The 21,184-nt window shown below is 41.0% G+C and overlaps 1 protein-coding gene across 1 annotated transcript in view; it reads left to right on the plus strand.

Moving 5' to 3' along the window:
- syne2b (spectrin repeat containing, nuclear envelope 2b) overlaps positions 1–21,184 on the plus strand; it is a 142,494-nt gene that overhangs the window by 91,077 nt on the left and 30,233 nt on the right. The window contains exons 78-105 of the mRNA XM_080871114.1: positions 820–1,053; positions 1,746–1,868; positions 4,890–5,005; positions 5,229–5,340; positions 5,593–5,727; positions 7,413–7,571; positions 8,005–8,199; positions 8,417–8,512; positions 8,684–8,884; positions 8,964–9,137; positions 9,496–9,618; positions 10,556–10,749; positions 11,036–11,174; positions 11,321–11,560; positions 14,084–14,236; positions 14,391–14,567; positions 14,668–14,823; positions 15,008–15,151; positions 15,259–15,429; positions 15,903–16,036; positions 16,146–16,350; positions 16,503–16,685; positions 17,047–17,154; positions 17,788–17,942; positions 18,369–18,516; positions 18,601–18,695; positions 19,040–19,271; positions 19,790–19,984. Coding sequence (XP_080727240.1) covers positions 820–1,053; positions 1,746–1,868; positions 4,890–5,005; positions 5,229–5,340; positions 5,593–5,727; positions 7,413–7,571; positions 8,005–8,199; positions 8,417–8,512; positions 8,684–8,884; positions 8,964–9,137; positions 9,496–9,618; positions 10,556–10,749; positions 11,036–11,174; positions 11,321–11,560; positions 14,084–14,236; positions 14,391–14,567; positions 14,668–14,823; positions 15,008–15,151; positions 15,259–15,429; positions 15,903–16,036; positions 16,146–16,350; positions 16,503–16,685; positions 17,047–17,154; positions 17,788–17,942; positions 18,369–18,516; positions 18,601–18,695; positions 19,040–19,271; positions 19,790–19,984 — 4,497 coding nt within the window. The remainder of the gene's footprint in view (positions 1–819; positions 1,054–1,745; positions 1,869–4,889; positions 5,006–5,228; positions 5,341–5,592; positions 5,728–7,412; positions 7,572–8,004; positions 8,200–8,416; positions 8,513–8,683; positions 8,885–8,963; positions 9,138–9,495; positions 9,619–10,555; positions 10,750–11,035; positions 11,175–11,320; positions 11,561–14,083; positions 14,237–14,390; positions 14,568–14,667; positions 14,824–15,007; positions 15,152–15,258; positions 15,430–15,902; positions 16,037–16,145; positions 16,351–16,502; positions 16,686–17,046; positions 17,155–17,787; positions 17,943–18,368; positions 18,517–18,600; positions 18,696–19,039; positions 19,272–19,789; positions 19,985–21,184) is intronic.

A 21,184-nucleotide genomic window follows, 5' to 3' on the forward strand; every position in this document is an offset into this window, starting at 1 on the left:
GAGCTCCAGAGCTAAATCTTTGTTTTAATTGTTGTTTTTCGTAGTGGTGTCAAAACAGAGCAGGAGGCGAGGTAATAAAGGAGTGAAAACAATAAAGAAAAGAAGGGCGTATCTAAGAGGTGGAGCTTCCAAGGCCAGCCTTCAAATAATGAAGTCCTGGCTGGTGAAAATGTTACACGTGAAACAGACAGTTAAAAGAATGAAAAGATTTAATGCTACTGTCTTTTATAAATAAACACAATGGAAATATCTTAAACTGATATAATTGATATAATATTAAAAGAGCAATATTTCAAGTTGACATCAAAGAACTGAAGTTTTAACTGAAGTTAAAAGATGTTGAACAAATAAATGGTGTGTAAAATATCTGAAGGACATGTGCTCACAGGAGCTAAAAGGTCAGGTAAACTGTAAGAACTGTGAGAACCTGAACACTTATTTGTACTCCAAATACTGAAGCATGCTGAAATGTTAAAGTCTAAACAACACAGTTGAGAATTCATTGAAGTCTGAGTCATGGAAGAATTTTAAAGATCAGTGATAGTTAAATTATGGAAGGGAGGTGGAGAAACGCTAAGGGTGTCTAATAATACTCAGCTAAATGTAACCTGATATTCAAATGACTTGCAAACTAACTGTTCCACTCAAACACTACAAACAATAAACAAATTGCTAAAGAAGCAGGTGATCCAACTGGCAAATCTCATATTGGACAACTGCAAGCTGCTTTGCAACCTACCTACACTGCAGATGGACAAGTCTTCTTAGGATTACAGTGGTCTTGACTGTATTCGTGTGTGTTTGTTTGCTGGTCTACAGGAGATGTTTCTGGAGATTGAGCAGAAGGTAGCCAGCTTGTCAGCTCTCAGTCAAACCGCTGACCAGCAGCACCAGCAGAGTGAACTGGGAGCTGCGGGATCCCAGCAGGAGGCAGCTGAGCTTCTTACCACCAGGCTGGAACTCCTGAAAAACAACCTGATGTCCTTTCAACAGATGCTACAGAACAGACAAGAAGAGGAGAGGATGAGCAGCAACAAAGGGCCCCAGGAGCAGGTACATACACTAAATCTTTGGCAAATGGCTGCATAGTTGTTTTGTATTCAGTTGTTTGGGGTGGCTGTGATTAGAAGGTTGCTGGTTAAATCTTTGGGCAAGACAACCCCAAGTTGCTCCTGATGAATTCACTGGAGTGTGAATATTTGGCAGAATTAATGGATGTATGAGGCCCTTTGAGTGCTCAGGTGGAGTAGATAAATGCCACCAGTCCATTCACAATTTTCCTTACTCAGTTAAATTCATTCTTATGTTAAATTAACTTCACTTTTGCTCTGAAAAACTGTCCCTTTAGGTTCCTGGATAATTTCAAACTAAGATTTATCATCAAAAGCAAAGCAGCATAACGTATTATATTCTTTCAGTCTGTGTTCTTGCACGCTCTCTAGTCCTGCTTACAAACTTTAACTGAGGTTGCAGGTTTACAACTGTGCCGCTGAAAGTAACGTCACACTAGGTACTGTGTGGCAAAGTCTGCCTTTGATAATTATTAACAGCTCTGCAGATAAACTAGTGCAGGCTCACCAGCAGCTCAATAGTGGCGTCCTTTCATAAGCAACACATCGCGTACATGTTTGCATTTAGACTTGTTTCTTAAAGCTGCTACCTTCAAGAACTCGTACAGTTGAAGTGATACTGATAAACTCTTTAGCTTTCATTCTTGTGTGTACATTTCACCTGTTTTTCCACAGCATTTAGTTTCTCAGGCAGATTGCCAGCTTGAGTCTAAAGTGAGGCGCAGCAACAGTGTTCAAGAGATCTTCTCATCACCTAAAAACAAACTTCTCAGACAGAGCAGCCTGCAGCAGCAGAAGGTACTGATGCCATTAGCTGCTTTGATGTTAGGTTCCAGTGGTGTGGGATTTTGTGTATTTCATGTGTCTGACTGCTTTTTGTGTATTTCACCCAAATGCAAACATTCAGAACATCCTGGGGCATTAAAAATCCCTTCTACCAGCATGTTTTCACGTTTTCCTGTGACATAAGTACATAGGATCAGAGGTGGATGTCAGTATTTAATTTTGTTAATATCAATAAGTTTTTAGCTGTGGCACTTTCTGCATACTTCAACCCCTGAGCAACCCATTGGTTAATTTTCATTACTGACACTGGATTGCCCAATCAAATCTCCCCTACATTCCCTGCCCGTCAGTGCACCCAGTGTTGCCAACTTAGCGACTTTGTCGCTATATTTAGCGAGTTTTCAGACCCCCTTAGCGACTTTTTTTTCTAAAAAGCGACTAGCGACAAATCTGGCGACTTTTTCTGGTATTATTGGAGACTTATTTATGACGACTTTTTGACGTGACAGGGCGTGTTGCTCTTACTCTCAACAAGCAGCGGTGCTGCCTTGGGCACCTCACCCGTGCCAAAGCGCTCCCAGGCGGAGGATAGTCCTCCCTCAACTGCTATCAGGGCAGGAGATGTTCACACCTATGCGTCCAAACGGCAAATGAATCGCGCATGAGCGAAGCCGCTGCTCCCGCACTGACTGTAACGCAGTCAATTCTTCTTTTAATGTTTTGCTGTTTTGTGGATCACAAGGTTTAAAACTACTTATAAACACACACTCTCACACACAAAGTAACTCCACCAGAGTGCCAATTTCGGGTCACTTTTTCCGGTCCAGGCCAGGGTAAAGATTTGTAGTTCTAAATAAATTCTAACTGCATTTAGGACGTTTTTTACTCACTTTATGTCTCTTCCGCGATGTTATTTCTCTCTCCAACAACATAGGTTAGTTACAATTACATTAGCATGATCAATTATGCAAATTAGATGATGGCGTCATTTGGCGACTTCTAGCGACTTTTAGGACAGCCAATAGCGATTTTCCTTACTGATGAGTTGGCAACACTGAGTGCACCTCGTAGAGGCTAAGAAAAGCCAAAAGGTGGAGCTGAAAAGCTGAGAGAAATAGTGATGGGATTTCCGGCTCTTTTTAGAGAGCCGGCTCTTTCGGTTCGGCTCACTAAAAAGAGCCGGCTCTTTCGGCTCCGAACCGGCTCTTCAGGTTGTTTTGTTGCTTTAATTAATTTATTATTAACAATAATATAAAATTATGCACAAAAGGAATTACTAACGTAAAAAAAAGTGGTTTTATTTGTATATGTTTATATATAAATATATGCGGTGGCCCCTAGAGACAAAACACGTACAAACTCCAAAACACATTTCTAGCATGAACTGAACTTCCAAAGCAGAGCTACTAGATCACTTAAATTACACAATTGAAAGCATGTGTGTATTGTTTGTGTATTTATACACAGGCACTCATATATATTCAAATAATTTAAAAAAAAAAGTTCATTTACCTGTTACTACCACACACGAAATCCGGTCGTTGGTACTTGCTGGCTTGTGTAGCCACTAGGTAACAAAAGCTCAACACTGCGCCCAGCATCCTGGAGCACTTCTGTTGTCTTTTGTACGTGTTTTGGAGTTTTTACGTGTTTTGGAGTTTGTACGTGTTTTTACGTGTTTTGGAGTTTGTACGTGCTTCAGAGTTCGTACGTGATTTGAAGTTTGTATGTGCTTTGTCTGTAGGGGCCACTGTAAATATACTTTTATTTTTTCACTCCACATAAAATGTAATAAATAAATCATATAATACAAAAATCAACTATTCACATTTCAACTTTTAACTATTTAAATTTTCAGCTTTTTCCTTTTACAAATTTAAAGTGAAAACAACACAAAACACTGCAAACCACAACACAATTAAATATAAATTATAATATGAAAACAAAAAGAAGATGCATATTCTCTGTCATATGGACCTGCATGAATAAATTTTCTGAATCCTTTATCATCTGCAACCGAAAATAGTTGTGGATGATTACTATACCTTTCTAATGTGACGTTGTTGTCCCTGGCTCTCTTTCTCTTTCTCTCTCTCTCCCTCTGGCTCTGTTCCTGTGCTACTGAGTGTAACTACCGCCCCTCCCCCCTCTGCCCAGCGTAAAGCACAAGGCTCAGGTGCGAAGTGAAGCGGAAAAAAAGTGCGAGAGAGAGAGAGAGGGTGAGAGAAAAAAAAAAAAACCCACATGACGGCTCGCGATAAGGAGCCGGCTCGCGTCGTTCACGTCAAAGAGCCGGCTCTAAGAGCCATTTCGTTCGCGAACGACCCATCACTAGAGAGAAAAAGAAAGAGAAACCATGAACATACCATGATTTGAACAGTGGGAGCAAATTGTGGCAGCATCAGCTTGATAGTATTTGTATCCCACTGTATAAAGAGCTAACATCGCCAAAATTTCATTATAATAAGTGTTTGTGAGCTAAAAATCAAGAATGTGTTTACTGTTCGGCCACGATTTGCACAGCCCAGCGTGCTCCCAATGCAGGGGAAACAAATTCTGTCGGGGAGGCCTACCTTGGCACCGCCGTTGTGCAGGTGAAGCCGAAGGCAACATATGCCTCGTCATATTTTCTAGTTTTTGGTTTGGAAAGAAGTTGGTTTGGAAGCATATTTGGCGACGCTTCATCCTCTGCTTTGCTTTGTGCGGGAGCCCCGTCAAAGACCTGTCCATTATGCTAGCAGTGTCCAAGCAGGGTTTTTTTTTTTCTTTCTTTCTTTCTTTTTTTTTTTACCGCACTCCCGCAATGGCTCTGTGCCCCCCACTTTGGGAACCACTGACCTAATAGCTAGCGGGAAATAATTAGAAAGGGAGCGATTCAAGTAAAATAAATGGCTGCTTTGACAATAAGCCGCCGCTAATAGATGAAGTATGGCTTTTAATTTGTGTCAGTATGTGACGTGACACAGACACACAGACATTGTATCAAATATAAACAGTTAAAATTGTTAAACTTGATATTTTACTTTTGTGTAGGAGCTGGAGCTGGAGCTCAGTGAACAAAGAGGACTAACTCAGGCCATCGCCAGGCATGGCAGCAGAGCGCTGCTTTACCGCCAGGAGTCCGAGGACCACAGCCAGCTCTCACTAAGGCAAAACAGCTTCTTCACTCTATTAAATTGTTGTCAAACACATATTACAGAGTTTTAGTTGTTTTAAAATATAACATACATTTACATTTTTAAATAAGGTATTTTACTTATAGGACGAAGAAAAAGACTACAGCATTTTCTTAATTCAACTTCAATCTATATAGAAAGAAAGAAAGCTGGAGTGAGATGAAGTGTTAATTTTCAGCTTGTTCTCTGGCTGCAGGTCGCCTCCTGCTGCGGCTGATGAGGAGGAGGATTCGGCTCAGAAGAAGTGGGATCACCTTCACAGTCAGCTGCTGGCTTTGGAAGAGAGCTGGCTGCTTCCTCCCTCCGAGGTAAGGCCTTCATCGTGAGACTGAGGTGCTTGATTATCACATTTCAAATACAAGAGAGAAAGGGACAAATCGGTGTTCTCGCCATGCTTGATTATCACCTTCTTTGAGCAGATGCCACTTTGTTGTCTCGTTGGTGTTATGGGAACTCCTGCAGGGCATGATTAGAGTAGCGTGTGTCTCTAACTTTTCCTCTGATGTTTTTCTCCGTCTCTCTCTGTCTGTGTGGCTCTCTCTTTCTCTCTCTTTATGAAGGTGACAGACTCATCTGTGAAGCGTAGCAATGGAACAGCAGGATGCATGATTGCCAGAAAAAACCTGAAAGAGCTCCAGACCTGCATCAGCCATCTGAGAGAGCTGGGGCACACATCTGCAGAGCTTCTGAATCAGGTGAGGAGCCATTATTTTAGGGCTGTTTGTCAGAGAGTATAGAAGCTGTTACACGAGGCCAGTTGCTGGTTTTCTTCTCAAGACTAGAGAGCCTGAGATAAAGCTGAAGGGATGTGAGATGATTAGCTTCCTAAATTTATATTCCCTTTAAAGGTAATATGTAATTTAGAATTATTTGTAACTATAACCAGTTAAATGTAATTGTATTAAATTAGCTTTCTATTAAGTTATGCAGCTTGCATTATCAGTGGCATAAACAATGTATGAGATCTGAAAGAAAAGAGTTTTATGTGATCAGTAAATATGTGATGTGATCCAAAACACAACTAATAAACAAATTCCAGCCACAGTTTTTACACTGTGTTCAGACTCAGTGGTGTTGATGCTGAAAATCTGAGCCCACTTTTTCTCCCCGAAAGATCAAAAATCAATAAGAAAACCAACAAAGTATAATATTGATCTTAGCACTGGGATCAGTGTCATCTTATCAAATAATTACAAGGTATAGGTATCAGAATCAGAATCAGAATACTTTATTGATCCCTGGGGGAAATTATTTTTTGTTACAGTGCTCCATTTTAAACCAACATTAAGACAAGACAGACAATACACTAACTAAGAATAGTATAATATATACATACATATATACATACATAAGTCACTCATAAATAAATAGCTTGAAAAGAAACATGTGTAGCTGTAGTAGCAAACAGTGTGTTAAGTGGATGCGTTGTACAGGGAGATGGCCACAGGCAGGAAAGATTTCCTGTGTCGTTCAGTGGTGCTTTTCGGTAATCTCAGTCTCTCACTGAACGAGCTCCTGTGACTGACCAGCATGTCATGGAGTGGGTGGGAGGTGTTATCCAACATTGTCTTTATCTTGGACAGCATCCGCCTCTCCGACACCACCTTGAGGGAGTCCAGCTCCATCCCCACAACATTGCTGGCCTTACGGATCAGTTTATTAAGTCTGTTGGCATCTGCGACCCTCAGCCTGCTCCCCCAGCATGCAACAGCATAGAGGATCGCACTGGCCACAACAGACTCATAGAAAATCCTCAGCATTTTCTGGCAGATGTTGAAGGACCTCAGTCGCCTCAAAAAATAGAGACGACTCTGGCCCTTCCTGTAAAGTGCTGTGGTGTTTTTAGCCCAGTCCAGTTTATTGTCCATGTGAACTCCAAGGTATTTATAGTTTATAGGTAAGGCTGGACCTCATTTTGAGTTGTCACAGGACTGAAAAGTGAAACAATCTTTAATGCAGCACCAATAATATAACTGATGCATGTTTTAATGTAATAATAATAACAATAATAATTTATTTATATGCAACTTTTAGGACACTCAAGGACACCTTACAGGCAATTAAGTATCAGAATCACAGTATGGAAAATAACAGTTGGACAACACCAACTAAACGTCAATATGCATAATATTAAAAATTCTAATAAATTGAGGTCCCTGGGCTGATTCGCTTTAATATTTGATCAAGAAATTTGCTATTGTCCACTTTAAAAAACATTAAAAAAATTATAGTAGTAAAGTAAAAGATGAAAGGAAATCAACTCAGCCTTGCATAAAACTGAAACAAATAGCCTAAAAGAAAACCTTTGTGGATGTAGGCCAAATTTTAATAAATTGTTAACATGACCCTGCTAACGGTTTTGCTCATCTTTCATACCCAGGCCTGCCCTGCTGAGGGAACCCATCAGACCGTTGATGAAGGTTTGTTTCATGTATTGCATGGAGCATCCCTGTGCCTGGACTCAATGAAAAGCATGCTGTGCTCACCTGTTCTGGTGACACATGAAGAAGAACCCCAGCTGAGGCTGCTTCACCTACAGGTGAGACGCCTCACTGCAAAGAAGCACTTAACATCAGATGTTTACGGTTGTTTTCAGTTTCAAAATTGTCATCATCAGCATTCCTGCATCTATGGCTGAAAAATCTGAGGCGTGATAGTGACTTTAATGAGCCCCCTTCATTTTCTGAAGCATCAGTGTGAGGCTTGTTGTTACTTTCCGTGAGCTATTTCTGTAGACACTGACATTACCTTTAAAGGGAAGTGTCATGATGTGTTTTTTTTATCCTTAACTTTTTGTGCAACCATATCAGCTTTTAACTTCACACTGCAATTTTTATGGCTCAGTGTTCTTAATTCTGACATTTTATCGACCCTTTTGGGAAAAAATTATAAGTGAAATATCAATAATGCATCTTACTGTTAGTTAAAGCTTAACTAAAAGAAGGATCTTTACTATTCATCTTCCTTTTCAGAGTCTCTCAGCAGAGCTTGCCACCCTTGGCAGTGAGCTTGTTTCTCAGGGGTCAAAGGTCAGCAATGTCCCGGGGTTAAAGTGTGGTCAGCAGTGCATTGATGATCTGTGCAGACTACTTCCTGTGGTCCAGATCGCGCTGGCCAGCAGAGAAAAGCAGCTCAGGATCCTGCAGGAGGACAGTGCAGAGAAACAGGTCTGCATGTGTTTTAAAATCAGTCAGTAAATTGCTTTATTAATACTGATAAAAATAGAGAAAGTAAGAAGACATAATATCTAACTTCAATTGAGATAAGTTTTAGCTTACTTGTTATATTGGTAATTTGCTCTGTTAATAGATCAGTCGACTCTAAATTGACTGTTTATTATCAAAATCTCTACAGATTTTAATTGTTGGTGTGTTTATTTGTCAGGCTGCTGCTCACATCCAGGAGTCTCTGCAGCAGCAGGTCGAGGCTGACCAACACAATCTGCCTGCCTCTCTCATCCACCAGGCCACACAGCTGCAGGTGTGTTAGCGAGTGTGTCAAATGTGGGCTTTAGTGTTTATACGTTTACGTAGGTCACCAAGGTGGCCCATTAAATACTGAGAGGCAAGTTTAAGAATACTCAGAAACTGAATTATTCAGATGATGCAAGAGCATTTAAATCTTCAAATTTTCTGTCCTCCTGTTGTACAGGGTGAGTTGGAGACAGTAGTGGGCGGTGTCCGTTCCCACTGTGAGGAGTTGAAGAGCGGCGTGGAATTGCAGAAGCAATATGAGCAGCTGGTCCGCAGCTTTGAGGAGCTGCTCAGTCTGGGCTCTGATAGTTTCCCTCAGCAGCCTGACACAGAGCTCTGGAGCAGGGCCCAGCTCCAGAAGAAGCTAAGCAGTCATATGGTTAGTGTGGTGGAAAAAAAGAGTCCCATTGAAATAAGACAATAGATTATGATTTTCATGTCTACTTTTTCTTAATCAGAGGTTTTTCCAGTTCCTGGGCGATCACTTTGAAATCCTGCAGTACCTGACCAATAGAGTTTCAGATATGCCCCTAGAAAATAGGGAGGTTACAATAAAGGGTCTGCAGGACCAGGTGGCTCGACTGCAGCAGGATGGACTGGAGAAAGGGACCAAGATGCAGGAAACATTAGAGGTAGGTGCAATGTAGCTTACTTGCAAAGTGACTTTCAAGTAAAGAAAGAGAAATACAGTACATACAATAACGAAGAGAGAGATTTCATGGAAGCCACACCTTGCATCTCCCATCAAAGTGGAATGTGATTGCCGTTATACATTCTGAAAAGCACTTCCACTGGAACCTACTGACACCTCTATGCCTAAAGTTTGCCTTAATCTGTCCAGGCCACCAAAAATCCCCCAAATTCATTAACTTGTTCACTAGATGACAGATTTACACATATAGGCTATTAAAGGCACCACAAATGAGAAATGAGAATGAGGATTGATTTTAATGACATAACCATCACTGATAATCACAATGTCTGCCTCAGATGTGGTCACAATGGGAGAAGGACAGTGCATGGTCCGACTCTTTGATGAGAAGTATTGAGACATCATTTCCCAAAATCCCTGAGGGATCTGAGCAGGAATCAGAGAAGCCTCTCAGCTACAAGGTATTTTCTATTTTCTATTCCATCTACAAGGGATCATTTTTATTAATAAATGTGTTTTTTGACCGTCGAATTTACTAACAGGCAGCCAACTGGAGTACAGAGCACATCAAGCAATGTTCCATTCTATCTATCTGGGCAAGCTCTATGCTGTACTTTGTGCACTGCACTCAAAACCTAATTAGATCAATTAAATACACCCTAATAGGTTGTTTCTGTAGGGGTACAGGATGCTCCTTGGCTTTGATGTGAATTTTTAGCCAAGCACAGACTTCTGACCAAATGTAATTTTGGTTCTGTTCACTGTTGTTCTGCTTCCAGACTGGCAACGCATCAGTTTTGAAATGCACCTCAGAATGGTCTATAGTCAACAAAAATATATATGTGGTAAAATAGATAAAAACATAAACATAGAGGTTGTCTTCTCCTGCATCTTTGCTCTAGTTCAGCAACCAAATCTGCATGAGATTAATAGTAACAGCTCAGCTTAAGGTCTCGTTAAAATTTTGTTTAACATCGAATGTCAGCATGTATTCAGTAGTGAGTCTCATTCATAACTTGTTACAAACTCTCTTTTGAGGTCTGTCTTTATGAAACTTGTTTGGCTTTAAAGTTGTCCTTTGTTCACTATCAGGGTTATTATCTTAGATGAAAGTGAAATTGAAAAGTAGCACAAACCTTCACCCTTAGTCTTACATACCAGTTGCATGAGAGTTAGCAAACCTGATTTATTTTAATTGTGATAAGATGATGAGTCTGAAATCTCTAATGCCCTTCTGTGACTGTAGCCAGCAGACAAAAGGTGACTTCTCACAAAGATTTTTGTATCGCTCTGAGCATTAGCCTTTGTGTTGAGTTGAGTGAATATTCACGCATGTATGTATGAATTCATTTCATGGGTCTGTGCAGTGATATGCAAGTTCTCCTTGTCTGACTGCAGGAGCTGCATCGCATTTTGGAGGAGAATGAAGCGCGGGTCAGTCAGATGCTGGAGGGAGGCCGGCGACTGCAGAGAGCGGGTTTTAGTGGAGTGGGTGTGTCTGTCTGTAAACTGGAGGCTCGCTGGAGATCTTTGCACAAGAGGCTGGAGCATGAACGCACCAACTTTGACAAAGGAAGGAAACTGAAGAGCAGGTGACTGATGAAAAGCATGAAAGTCCGGGCCGTCTGACATAGAAAGTTGGAACTTGTCCTGAACTTAGACTAGACTGCGTGTAGTTTAGTTTAAGCTCATATCATATTTTAGAAATGTTTAGTGTGGTTTATATTGAGATGAAATAATAATAAAATTGTCAATCTAAATTTAAATTTAAAATAGGGTTGCATGCAATGAAAACCCCAATATTAGATAGTAAAAGATCTTTTGGTATGATGTTGTGTCAACTTGTTTTTAAATGTGCAACTTTTGCCCAAAAATCAGGTTTCGTCACAGCTCTGCCGCGCTGTCTCAGTGGATGAATGAGGCTAGACAACGGATCGATAGATGGAGTGAGCTCACTGTCTCATCCAGTGAGGAGATGGATGTTGAACAGAGGCGTGAGCTCTACCTCCAGTCTGTGGTGAGTAAGAGTTGAAACCATTGTTTTTTAGTTTTTTTAAAAATATTTTAGTTCTAGCACTTTGACCAACTTTTGCTCATTAGCAGCTCTTCCAGAGACCACAATGCACTTATGGAGAACAGACTAACGTAAGATTTTTAATGCAGGCTTTGACCAAAGAGTTGGAGGCCAAATCTGAAGTAAAGGTGGCAGTGACCGGTTCTTCGTCCCAGCTGCTGCAGCTGAGGGAAGCACACTCAGAAAGCGATCCTGAGGATAAAGGGACTCCTCTGCCCAAGACTTCTGACATAGATATGTGCTCCATCAACACTCAGCTCAGACAGATAGAGTTGGACTGGTCCAGTCTTCTCGTTGATGTGCCTGTTATTCAACAAACTCTGCACAAGGTGAGGATCTCCCCCCCATGTAGACTGTGACTTCTCTAAGTTAAACTATTCAGCATTTTACAAAAGTTGCGCTGTTTTCTGAACACAGGCAGTTCATTTCAATATAGAACTCCAATAAAAAATATTCGGCATGCTATATTCTACATGTTTTTGTTTTTTTTAATTTGCCACATATAGCAGTAATGCACTTCAATTAAATATTCTCCTTGTATTTTGGATCTCAAGAACAGAAATAACGGTGGCTCTGAAAGGTCAAGCACACTGTAACGCAAGAAAAAAACTGTAAATAGAAAAAGCACACAAAACAGAATGGAAGTTCAATAAAACATAACAGGAAAAAGATGCTACAAAAGCTGACCAAAAAACAAAACTCACAAAACACAAAAAAGGGTTTTGGGGGATAAAACAACATGAGGAAACAGTTGCGAATGTGACAAGTATGCAACTACATTCTTACATGAATCATGTGATTAAAATACACATTACCTGCATATTTTTATCCCTCACAACACTGGTGAACCGTTCACTTCTTTAAAGTGTGTCATAGTCAGAGATGGGCAGTAACGCGTTACTGTAATCTGATTACTTTTTTCAAGTAACGAGTAAAGTAAGGGATTACTATTGCAAAATCGGTAAATAGATTACCGTTACTTTCCCGTAGGAACGCTGCGTAACTGCGTTACTAAAACCGTGATTTTTTTTGCGAGAATGTCTCATGACAGTGATGTAAGCAAGTGCGACGTTAGTGACAACAGCTGTGTGCAGATCAACAGTGGATAATATATCAAGTGCAGGAGAGAGTATGAGCATGCAGCGTTTAAAGCGTGGAAGTACTGATCTTACTTTGAGTTTGATTCCATAAAAAGTGACAAAAACATTAGTGTCTGCTGTGCGTGGGAAGAAAACTTCTTTTTACAGCGAAAAAAACCCTAAACTTCCAAGCAAGCACCGAGTGCGCAAGGACGTAATGGGAAACTCACAGAGAAACTCGCGGATTCTTCCACTGACCGCAGCGGCACACCTGCACCAGGGTAAACCTCCGCCTACCCCACTCCTGCTTTACAGGTGAAAATAGAGCAAAAGGACCGCTAGTCTTTGATGTTATTTATTTTCTGCTGTGTTTTACTTGCATCTATTTGAAAGAGTGAGTGGAAAACCCAAAAAAAATATTTTATTTTATGTGCTGGAATGTGCAGAAAATAGGTTTAAGTATTAAACAAATTTCTTCCAGTCAGAGAATGTTGCATATAATTAAATTTTTGCTTGATGCATAAAGTTAAAAGATTAAAACTGATAAAACAAGTTTTAAAAAGAGACTTTTCCATTTGATTACATTTTGTATGATGGGTTATGCAGAAAAAGTAGAATTGGGCTGAAAGATCTATCGCTTTATCACCTATTCAGGTTGTAAATCGTGTTTTTAAAAAGTAACTAAGTAACTAAGTAATTAATTACTTTTGAAAATAAGTAATCAGTAAAGTAACGGGATTACCTTTTTGGGAAGTAATCAGTAATTAGTTACTGATTACTTTTTTCAAGTAACTTGACCAACACTGGTCATAGTGCAGTTTTTGGTGACTACTGTAGCACTTTCATTAATGTCTCCTCAAAAACACCTGCATTGAGTTTTGTGAGATTTCGTTTTTTCTACTTTAATTGTTTTCAGTTTTATTTTCAGTGTTTTTGCAACATTTTTGTTCTATTTGCTGTTCTTTTCTTACATTGCAGTGCATTTGACCTCTCAGAGCCACCGTAGAAACTCCTAGAAATACACATCCAACAGGATCGGTCACCTCTTATATGCAGTCTTGTAACTGTGCTCTCTTTATAAATGCAGACAGTGCAACGTGGTCCAATACATTAGTACATCTGACCCCAGATCTCCCTGAAGGGTGTTGGAGCGATGGAGTTTCTTAAATGCTGAATATTGTAATACACAAACTATGTGCCAGACACCCTCTTATCTGTGGATGTATTTAAATGTCAGAAGTTATACTTTCACAGAACCTTTCTGGCTTTAGCTCGACAAAGTTTGGTGCAGTTTTGCTGCCACCAATTATAATCATCCATCTTGAGGGCTCTTCTCACCTCTCTTCTCTTTTTGGTGTGAAACCACCTATGAACCTCTCTGTGTCTGACGTTTTTTTTTCTTTTCTGCTTGTCTGTCTTTTGCTCCTCTCTCCTCTTTCAGTCTCGTTCATCCACTCTTTTTCTTCTTTACTTTCCCACCTCCCACCTCCACTCGTCTCAGCTCTACCCCCTTCCTTGTTCTCTTTCTGAAATCTTCATTTCCTCTGCCTCTGTTCACTTTGTGGTCAGCTCCTGTCATTTGTAAGTCTTCTGTCCCCCCTACTTCAAGATTTTCACTCACTTCCTTTTAAACCTGGACTGTCTTTGCTAATAGCACCATTGTGGATTAACTGAAAGCTTATAAATGAAAACAATTGATTAAAGGCCATTAAACAATGACAACAGTATGCAATGGTTTTTTTAAATTAATTTATTTTTTGGACTTCATTGCAGCGATGGTTAGAGGTGCAGACACAGCAGGGGGCGCTGCTGGAGTTGCAGGCCTGGCTCGGAGCAGCTGAGTGTCAGTTGGAGGAGTACTGCAACAAAATCAACAAAAACTCCTGCACCAACAATGATCTCGCCCAGTTCCTGAAATACTTCAAGGTAGAATGGATGGTGGTGGTTGTGGTGCGGGCTTACATGTTTGTATTAATTATGCTGTTTCAGTGGGATAGTGGAGTATTATTAGCGCTGATCTGATCTGATCAAGAGACGTTTGTTGGTTTACTTGTGTATTTATCCATGGCATATTTCTCAGGAGTCTCAGACAGAGATGTGTGCACATCAGATTACAGTGGACTACGTGAACCAGCCATTACAGTCAAATAGTAATGAGAAGGACCACAGGTTGCGCTACGAACAAAACCAGTATGCAGATGAACAGGGTCGCCTCAACCATCAGTGGCTCAGCTTGCAGGAAAAAATCAACTCTAAGGTAAGTTTGAAAGGTCCTGCCTATAAACCTTCCTACATCACACACTGTTGATCATTAGAGGAGATGTTTGTAATTTGTTGACAACGTGTGCGGTGTTCAGATTCAGGAGGTTGAACAGGAGTTGAGGAACAGAGTAGAGTGGGATGCCCGACTGCAGCGGATCAGCAGCTGGATCGCGGTTCAAAACCTCTGGATGGACTCGGCTCAGACACCCAGCAGCCAGACGGAGCTACAGAGGAGCATCAGCGTCTGCCAGGTCTGTGTTCTAACATCTGCGTGAACAGTCAGCGTGTCTGTCATCATTTCAACATTTCAGATTTGATGTTTCAGCCGTGATGAGCAATTTTCACGTCAAGTCATTTGCAAAGAAATACTCAGAGATACACGTCCACACAAGGGAAGTAAATCAACACAGGTTTTAAATTCTGCTTTTATCTCAGGATCTTGAGGAGAAGATTATGCAGAAGTCTGCAGCTCTTCAGGAGCTGATAGACAAAGTTTGTGGCAGACAAGAAAACAGGAGCTGCAATTTTATCTGTCAAATCGATAAATCCATCGAGACCTGCACAGCTCTCACACAGAGGGTAAGTAACACAAGGACAGTTCAGAGGATAAATGCCTCTGACTTAAAAGTTTTAGGTCAGGTATTTGTCTGCTCCTGGGTGTCTTTAGATTATCTTATCTTTTACAGAACGACTCAGTAAAACAGAGGCTAACTCAGGCTCAGCTGTTATGGAGCAACATGGAGGAGAAGCTGAGTCACATGGTGCTGAAAACAGTGAGAGCATCTCAGACTCTGAAGTATTACAGCGGCCCCCGGCTCTCCCTGCAGGCACTCACAGATCTCCATGAAAAGCTGCAGGTATTTTACCCATACTAGCTCGATCACTTGTAGATGTTTAAACTCACCACTTTTTCTGGATTCTTTGTCTGCAGTAGATATGTTTAATAAGGAGAATTTGGTCACTGGAACTGTGAGCTTCTGGACACTCAAAACATATTGCTTATTAAGACAGTGGTTAGCACTGGGTCCTGGATTCTAATCCAACATCCACCAGTGTGGAGTTTGCATGTTCTCCCTGTGTTTGCGTGGTTTCTCTCCGGGTACTCTAGCTTCCTCCCACAGTCCAAAGACATGCAATTAGTGGGGTTGGGTTAACTAGTGATTCCAAATTGCCCATAGGTGCTGTGTTGGCCCTGTAAGAGACTGGCAACCTGCCCAGAGTATACCCTGGCTCTTGCCCCATGGCAGCTGGGATAAGCTCCTATGACCCTGAGTTGGATATGTTTGGATTTTGTTTTTGACTGATGGCTGTTTTGTTGTATTGGATGCAGCTTCTTCAACAGGAGACAGAAGCCTCAGAGGTAGAGTGGGACAAACTTGGTCAGAACATCCTCTCTCTCAGAGATAACATCAGTCCTGCTGCTGCTGCCATCATCAGCAAATGTCTGGACAGGCAGAGAGACAGGTGAGACAAACACGCATGCACATACACCTGCACACAGGCACATCCACATGTGGAAACTCTGTGGAAAAATATGATCTTTTGTTGTTGTTTTTTGTTTTGTTTTTTCCAGTTGGACTATAGTGACTGGAGCTCTGGGCCAGCAGCTCCAGAGATGTCAGAAGGTCCTGACTGTGTGGCAGGTTTATGATAAGTGTGCTGGGTCTCTGGCAGAGCGACTGCAGGCACTACAGAGTGATGCCACATCTGTGCTGAGCAGCACACCTGGACAGGACAACACAGTGAAGCTGTTCACTGTCAAGATAGAAAATGTTCAGGTGAGATAATCAATTAAAAGAATGTCTTATTTCATATCAGGGTCCAGCAGTTTGTAACAGGCATTTAAAAATTCACCATCTGACACCAAACATAATAAAAATAATAATAATAATAGAAACTCTCCAATCATTTGCCTCCCCCTTTGCTTCAGATTTTCTTGCAGAGGACAGACACCTTGCAGTCTGACCTGGAGGTGGTGCTGAAAGCCTCCAAGGACTTGATTAGCCACCTGGAACCTTCAGCCGCCAGTCTGGTCCAATCAGAGTGCCGCTTGTTGCCACGTGGTGTCCTGCAGCTCAGACAGCAGCTGTCTAGGAACCTGGGTCACCTGCAGGTAAAACCTCATGAATGAAAGAGTCTGTGGGATTTGGTGAAGTCAGACTGGATTTATTGCTTATTATTCATTTTCACTTAAAAACTGCTTACACTGAACCGATCACATATCAAGTACAAACTTTTGTTTAAGGTTAAACCAGTGAGCCTGGTTATTTGGGTAAACCTGCAGGAATCTTTGAATGAAAACACTGCCAATCGTTCAATGTGCACAAACCTAAACTTTTTAAAGTATTTTACTACAAACCGTTGCTTGTTTTGTTGCTGCCACTGCTATTCCTCACCTGACACCTGACTCCAGAAAGCGTCACAGTGACCTATAAATTAAGACACATATGGCCATGTGCCATGTTTGTGTGTAGGAGGAGCTTAAGCAGGTGCAGGAGTTTGAAAATGAGATGGAGTCACTGGAGAGGAATCTGGAGGTCTGGCAGCAGCGCCTGGAGGATCCAGCTCTGAAGGCAGACCAGGTGAGACAGCGTGAAGATTTTATGAATGACTGCTGTGCTGCGTGTTTAGCTCTCTGTTGTTTTCCCCAAAGTAAATTGTTCATTAAGAGACTTTTATGCTACAATAGAAATGTGTGTTTTCTTAAAGAGAGTCCAGCTTCATTTTCTTGAGTCTTATATGTAGTGAAAAATTATTTATTTAAAAGCTGTAAAAAGAAAATGAGCTCGTACAGTCCAGTTGAGCTGTAGGTGCATTTACAGTGCTGAACAACTATGTAGTGCTGAAAACGTTTGGGTGACATTGTTTACACAAAGAGAAGATTTTGACAGCTGTAACTCTTAAATGTTAAGACTTAAGCAGAAATATGAGTGTCAAATATTTAGTAGTGTAAGGGTGTAAAAGTATGCTTTGTCTCTGCCTGACTTTATACCTCTGAATGGAAAGTTAATGTACAGGAGCAGATGTTATACAACAGTGAGAGAATATGAAGAAGCAGGAAGCCGCCCTGTGGCGGTAAATAAATGAGGACAGAGGAACACAGAGCATGACTGCAGCGTGTAATCTTAGACCGTCCTGAGCTGTGATGCCGTGCGTGAGGTAGTCCAGACTGTTGTGATCCCTCCTGAGTCTCTGACGCCACCATATGTTTCCAGTCTGGCCTCATGGAGCTGAGCGGCCTGTCTGCTGACCTCGATGTGCTCAACGAGCGGAGCTGCAGTCTGACGCTAGAGGACGCTGCGGCACACCGCCTGCAATTCCTCAACCGCCGCTGGGCGGATGCCTCCGCCAGAGCTGAAGAGGCCTGCAGGTCAGTGAGGAAACACGAGGAGTAGGGAACTAATACCTGAGCAGCCATCACAGTTTTCCTGTCTTCCAGTAAATTTCCCCTGTTTTAAGTAAATAAAAAACAAAAAGATATTTAGTTCGCAGTTTTAAAAAAGAGAGAAAACAATCAAACGTAATTGTGTAAAAGGCAGTGAATGAACCGAACACAAATTAGGGTTGATCACTAAATGGATACATTTGTTTGGCAGCCTTGCCTCAAAGGGCATTTCACAGAACTTTTGCAGACAACTGTTTTTATAAATCCGCTCAAATCTGTAGGAGGCAGTTTTTTTTCAAACTTTACTTTCGAATTACGGGCTTTTTGACGTTAAAAAACGTTAAAAATATACTTTTCACAAAGTAAAACGTTGCAGAACATTTTTCACCTGCTGTTCTGTTTTGTGTACAGTGAGCTGCAGACGGAAGTGCTGAGGCAGCAGAGATTTGAGCAGAAGTGTGAAAGCTGGATGTCGTTCCTGCAGAGGATGGAGGACAGCCTGGCTGTAGACGTAGCGGGATCGTACGACGGCCTCAGACAGCAGCTCTGTACTCACAAGGTATCAAACCTGATTAGCAGTCTTACTGACGCATCTAAGCTTGAACTACACACTTCTAATCATTCATATGTCTCTGTGATTCAGCGCTTTCAGGCTGAGCTCTCCATTGGTCACCAGATCCTTCACTCAGTCATCACTGATGCTCTTCATCTGCTGCAGAAAGGAGAGGTGGAGGGCAGGTGAGAAGATCAAACAGCATCCCTCTGCCCATCTGAGTCCAGGATGTGTGAAATATGTTGACACCTTTGAAATGAACTGACATGAAATTTAATAGAGTTATATTGATGAAGATGAAATCCTAAAAGCTTTGGTGATTACCTGACTGTTCACTGACCGTTCACTAGCATCACCACCAGGTTCCATGCTTCGTATAGGTTTCTGTTCTAATTCTGATCCTGGTTTTAAAAAAATCTAGCTTGATTGGTACAAATGGCCTCAGAAAACAATGAATCATTCTGTTTGTTTAGACAGTCAGTGTTTCATTTTGAAATTTAAGTACAACTTAATATTTTGATGGATCCAGGAGCGACTTCATCCTAAAGCTGGCCCAGCTCAGAGAGCAGTGGCAGGGAGCAGTACAGCGGGCTGACCAGCGACGGTCTTTGGTGGAGGGGTTGGTGAAGCACTGGCACCTGTACAGCCGCAGCCTGAGAAAGCTCCAGAGGTTCCTTGCGGACACGCAGACCCTGCTCCCCTCAGCTGGACTAACCTGCTGTAGCCTGCAGCAGCTCCGACGCTCCCTCCACGACCTGCAGGTGGGATCTGTTTTCGAATTGATTTTGAAATCACTTGAAAGGGCCATAAAACTGATTGAATTAAACACTCACTGCAAGCTGATGAATGAAATTATAAGAATATCAATCTGTTAAGAGGACTGATCCTTGTGGGAGTCTTTTACACTTGCTGAAAATCATTGTTTGTTCACGTTATCTTTGCCACTCACTCACAGACGGCTGCTTAAAGATATGAACACTGAGGGAAAATTGGTGCTGATTGCGTTTACAGCAAAGGGAAAATGAAACGATTGTAAAGTTTCCAATCTTTGTTATTTTGGGCTGTCATGAAGGAAGACTGATGAGATTTGAATTGAATGTGGATGAAGATAAGACTTTGACCTATTGTAAGCTGCCCCTTTAAAAAAAAAGAAGATGGAAGCCCTACAGAGCCCCCGGCTGACTACATCCCCCAATGAATCACTGCTGAGTAGCTTCCTTCGCTTCATTTTTCCTCCACACTCCTTTCTATGTTTTATCTCCTGCACTGTCATCCTCAGCACAAAGAGCTGTTGTTCCAGAGGTATCAGAGCAGTTTCATCAACACTCTGGAGGTTGGCCGTCAGCTGTTCTCCATGGGGGACGAGGAGACCCAGACTCAGCTTCAGACAGATCTGGGGACACTGCAGGAGGAGTGGGACAATCTCCACAGTTTGCTGTTCAAAAGACTGGAGCTCACCGAGGCTATAATCAAGGTAATCATTGTGACTATTATGTTCTGATTTAACGGGTTACTTTTAGGAACTTTTTAGCTGGTACACAGTGAGACAAGTTCAAACTCAGTCTATGCTACTAAGGAAAACTTTGCAGTGTATCTGTGCTTGTGTGTTTGTATTTTCTGTATTTTGACTTAAATTTATATTGAACTCTTCTTCTTATTCATGTGACTTCTTAAATGCAAGCACAGTAATGTCAATATATTTGTATCCTGGCCTGTTTGTCAAATAAAAACACAGAGTATTGTTAAAATACTGAAAGTACCGAACAAAGATTTAAATATGTCATATTTGACCTCTGACCTCGCCTTCAAAACGGTAGATTGGTTAGAAGGTCAAAGCGATAATAATCATATATAGAGCTATTTCTTAAAATTATGTTTCTTACTGCCATTCTGTATATATACATATATATAGGCATATAGGTAATGATGTATAGCGACACTAAATATTACTAAAATTACTTTATTATAATAATAACATTAAAGTAACAGGTTATAACTGTTTACATACATAAAAAAATTGAATACCTGTACAATGTTCCTGAATATGTTTTTAATATTTTAAAAACAAAATAAAATTGTGATCAAAAACTTTTTTCACTTGATATAGATTACTAAAAATGTTAATGAATTTACTAGACAATGAAATGACTGCTATGCATGCACTGTATTCACATCAATAAAAAATAAGTGAACTCAAAATTACGTCGAGGATATTAAAATGGGTTTCAACAGGGCAAATAGCGAAAGCCTGAACTTTGCCCTTGTTTTTGTTGCACTAAAACCATCTTAAAGTAAGTTTAAAACAAAGGAAATGCACACAAAACACAACACTTTTCCAATAAAAGTAAATACTGCCCAGAGAGTGATCCACTTCTTGTTTTTTACTGTTAGTGTCAGCTCCAGTAAAATGTCCCGTTTGAGATTTTTAGACTAAATGGTTCCTTTATTTTGGACGGTAATTAATCGGTAAAAAAAACTTATTGATGCTTTGTTTTGAATGGGCTCCAGTTTAAAACAGCAGTAAACAGTTTTCAGCCGAGCATATTGTGGCTTTGTCTTTTCATGTTATCATATTTGAGTATTTGGCTTTTAAATTGTTATCACCACAGTAGATGAGTCTTTTTTGCTACCCTTACCCTCCAGTCAATGGATGGTCAGATTACACCGGATATAC

Source organism: Rhamphochromis sp. 'chilingali' (assembly GCF_963969265.1).
Source record: "Rhamphochromis sp. 'chilingali' genome assembly, chromosome: 21".
NCBI lineage: Eukaryota > Metazoa > Chordata > Actinopteri > Cichliformes > Cichlidae > Rhamphochromis > Rhamphochromis sp. 'chilingali'.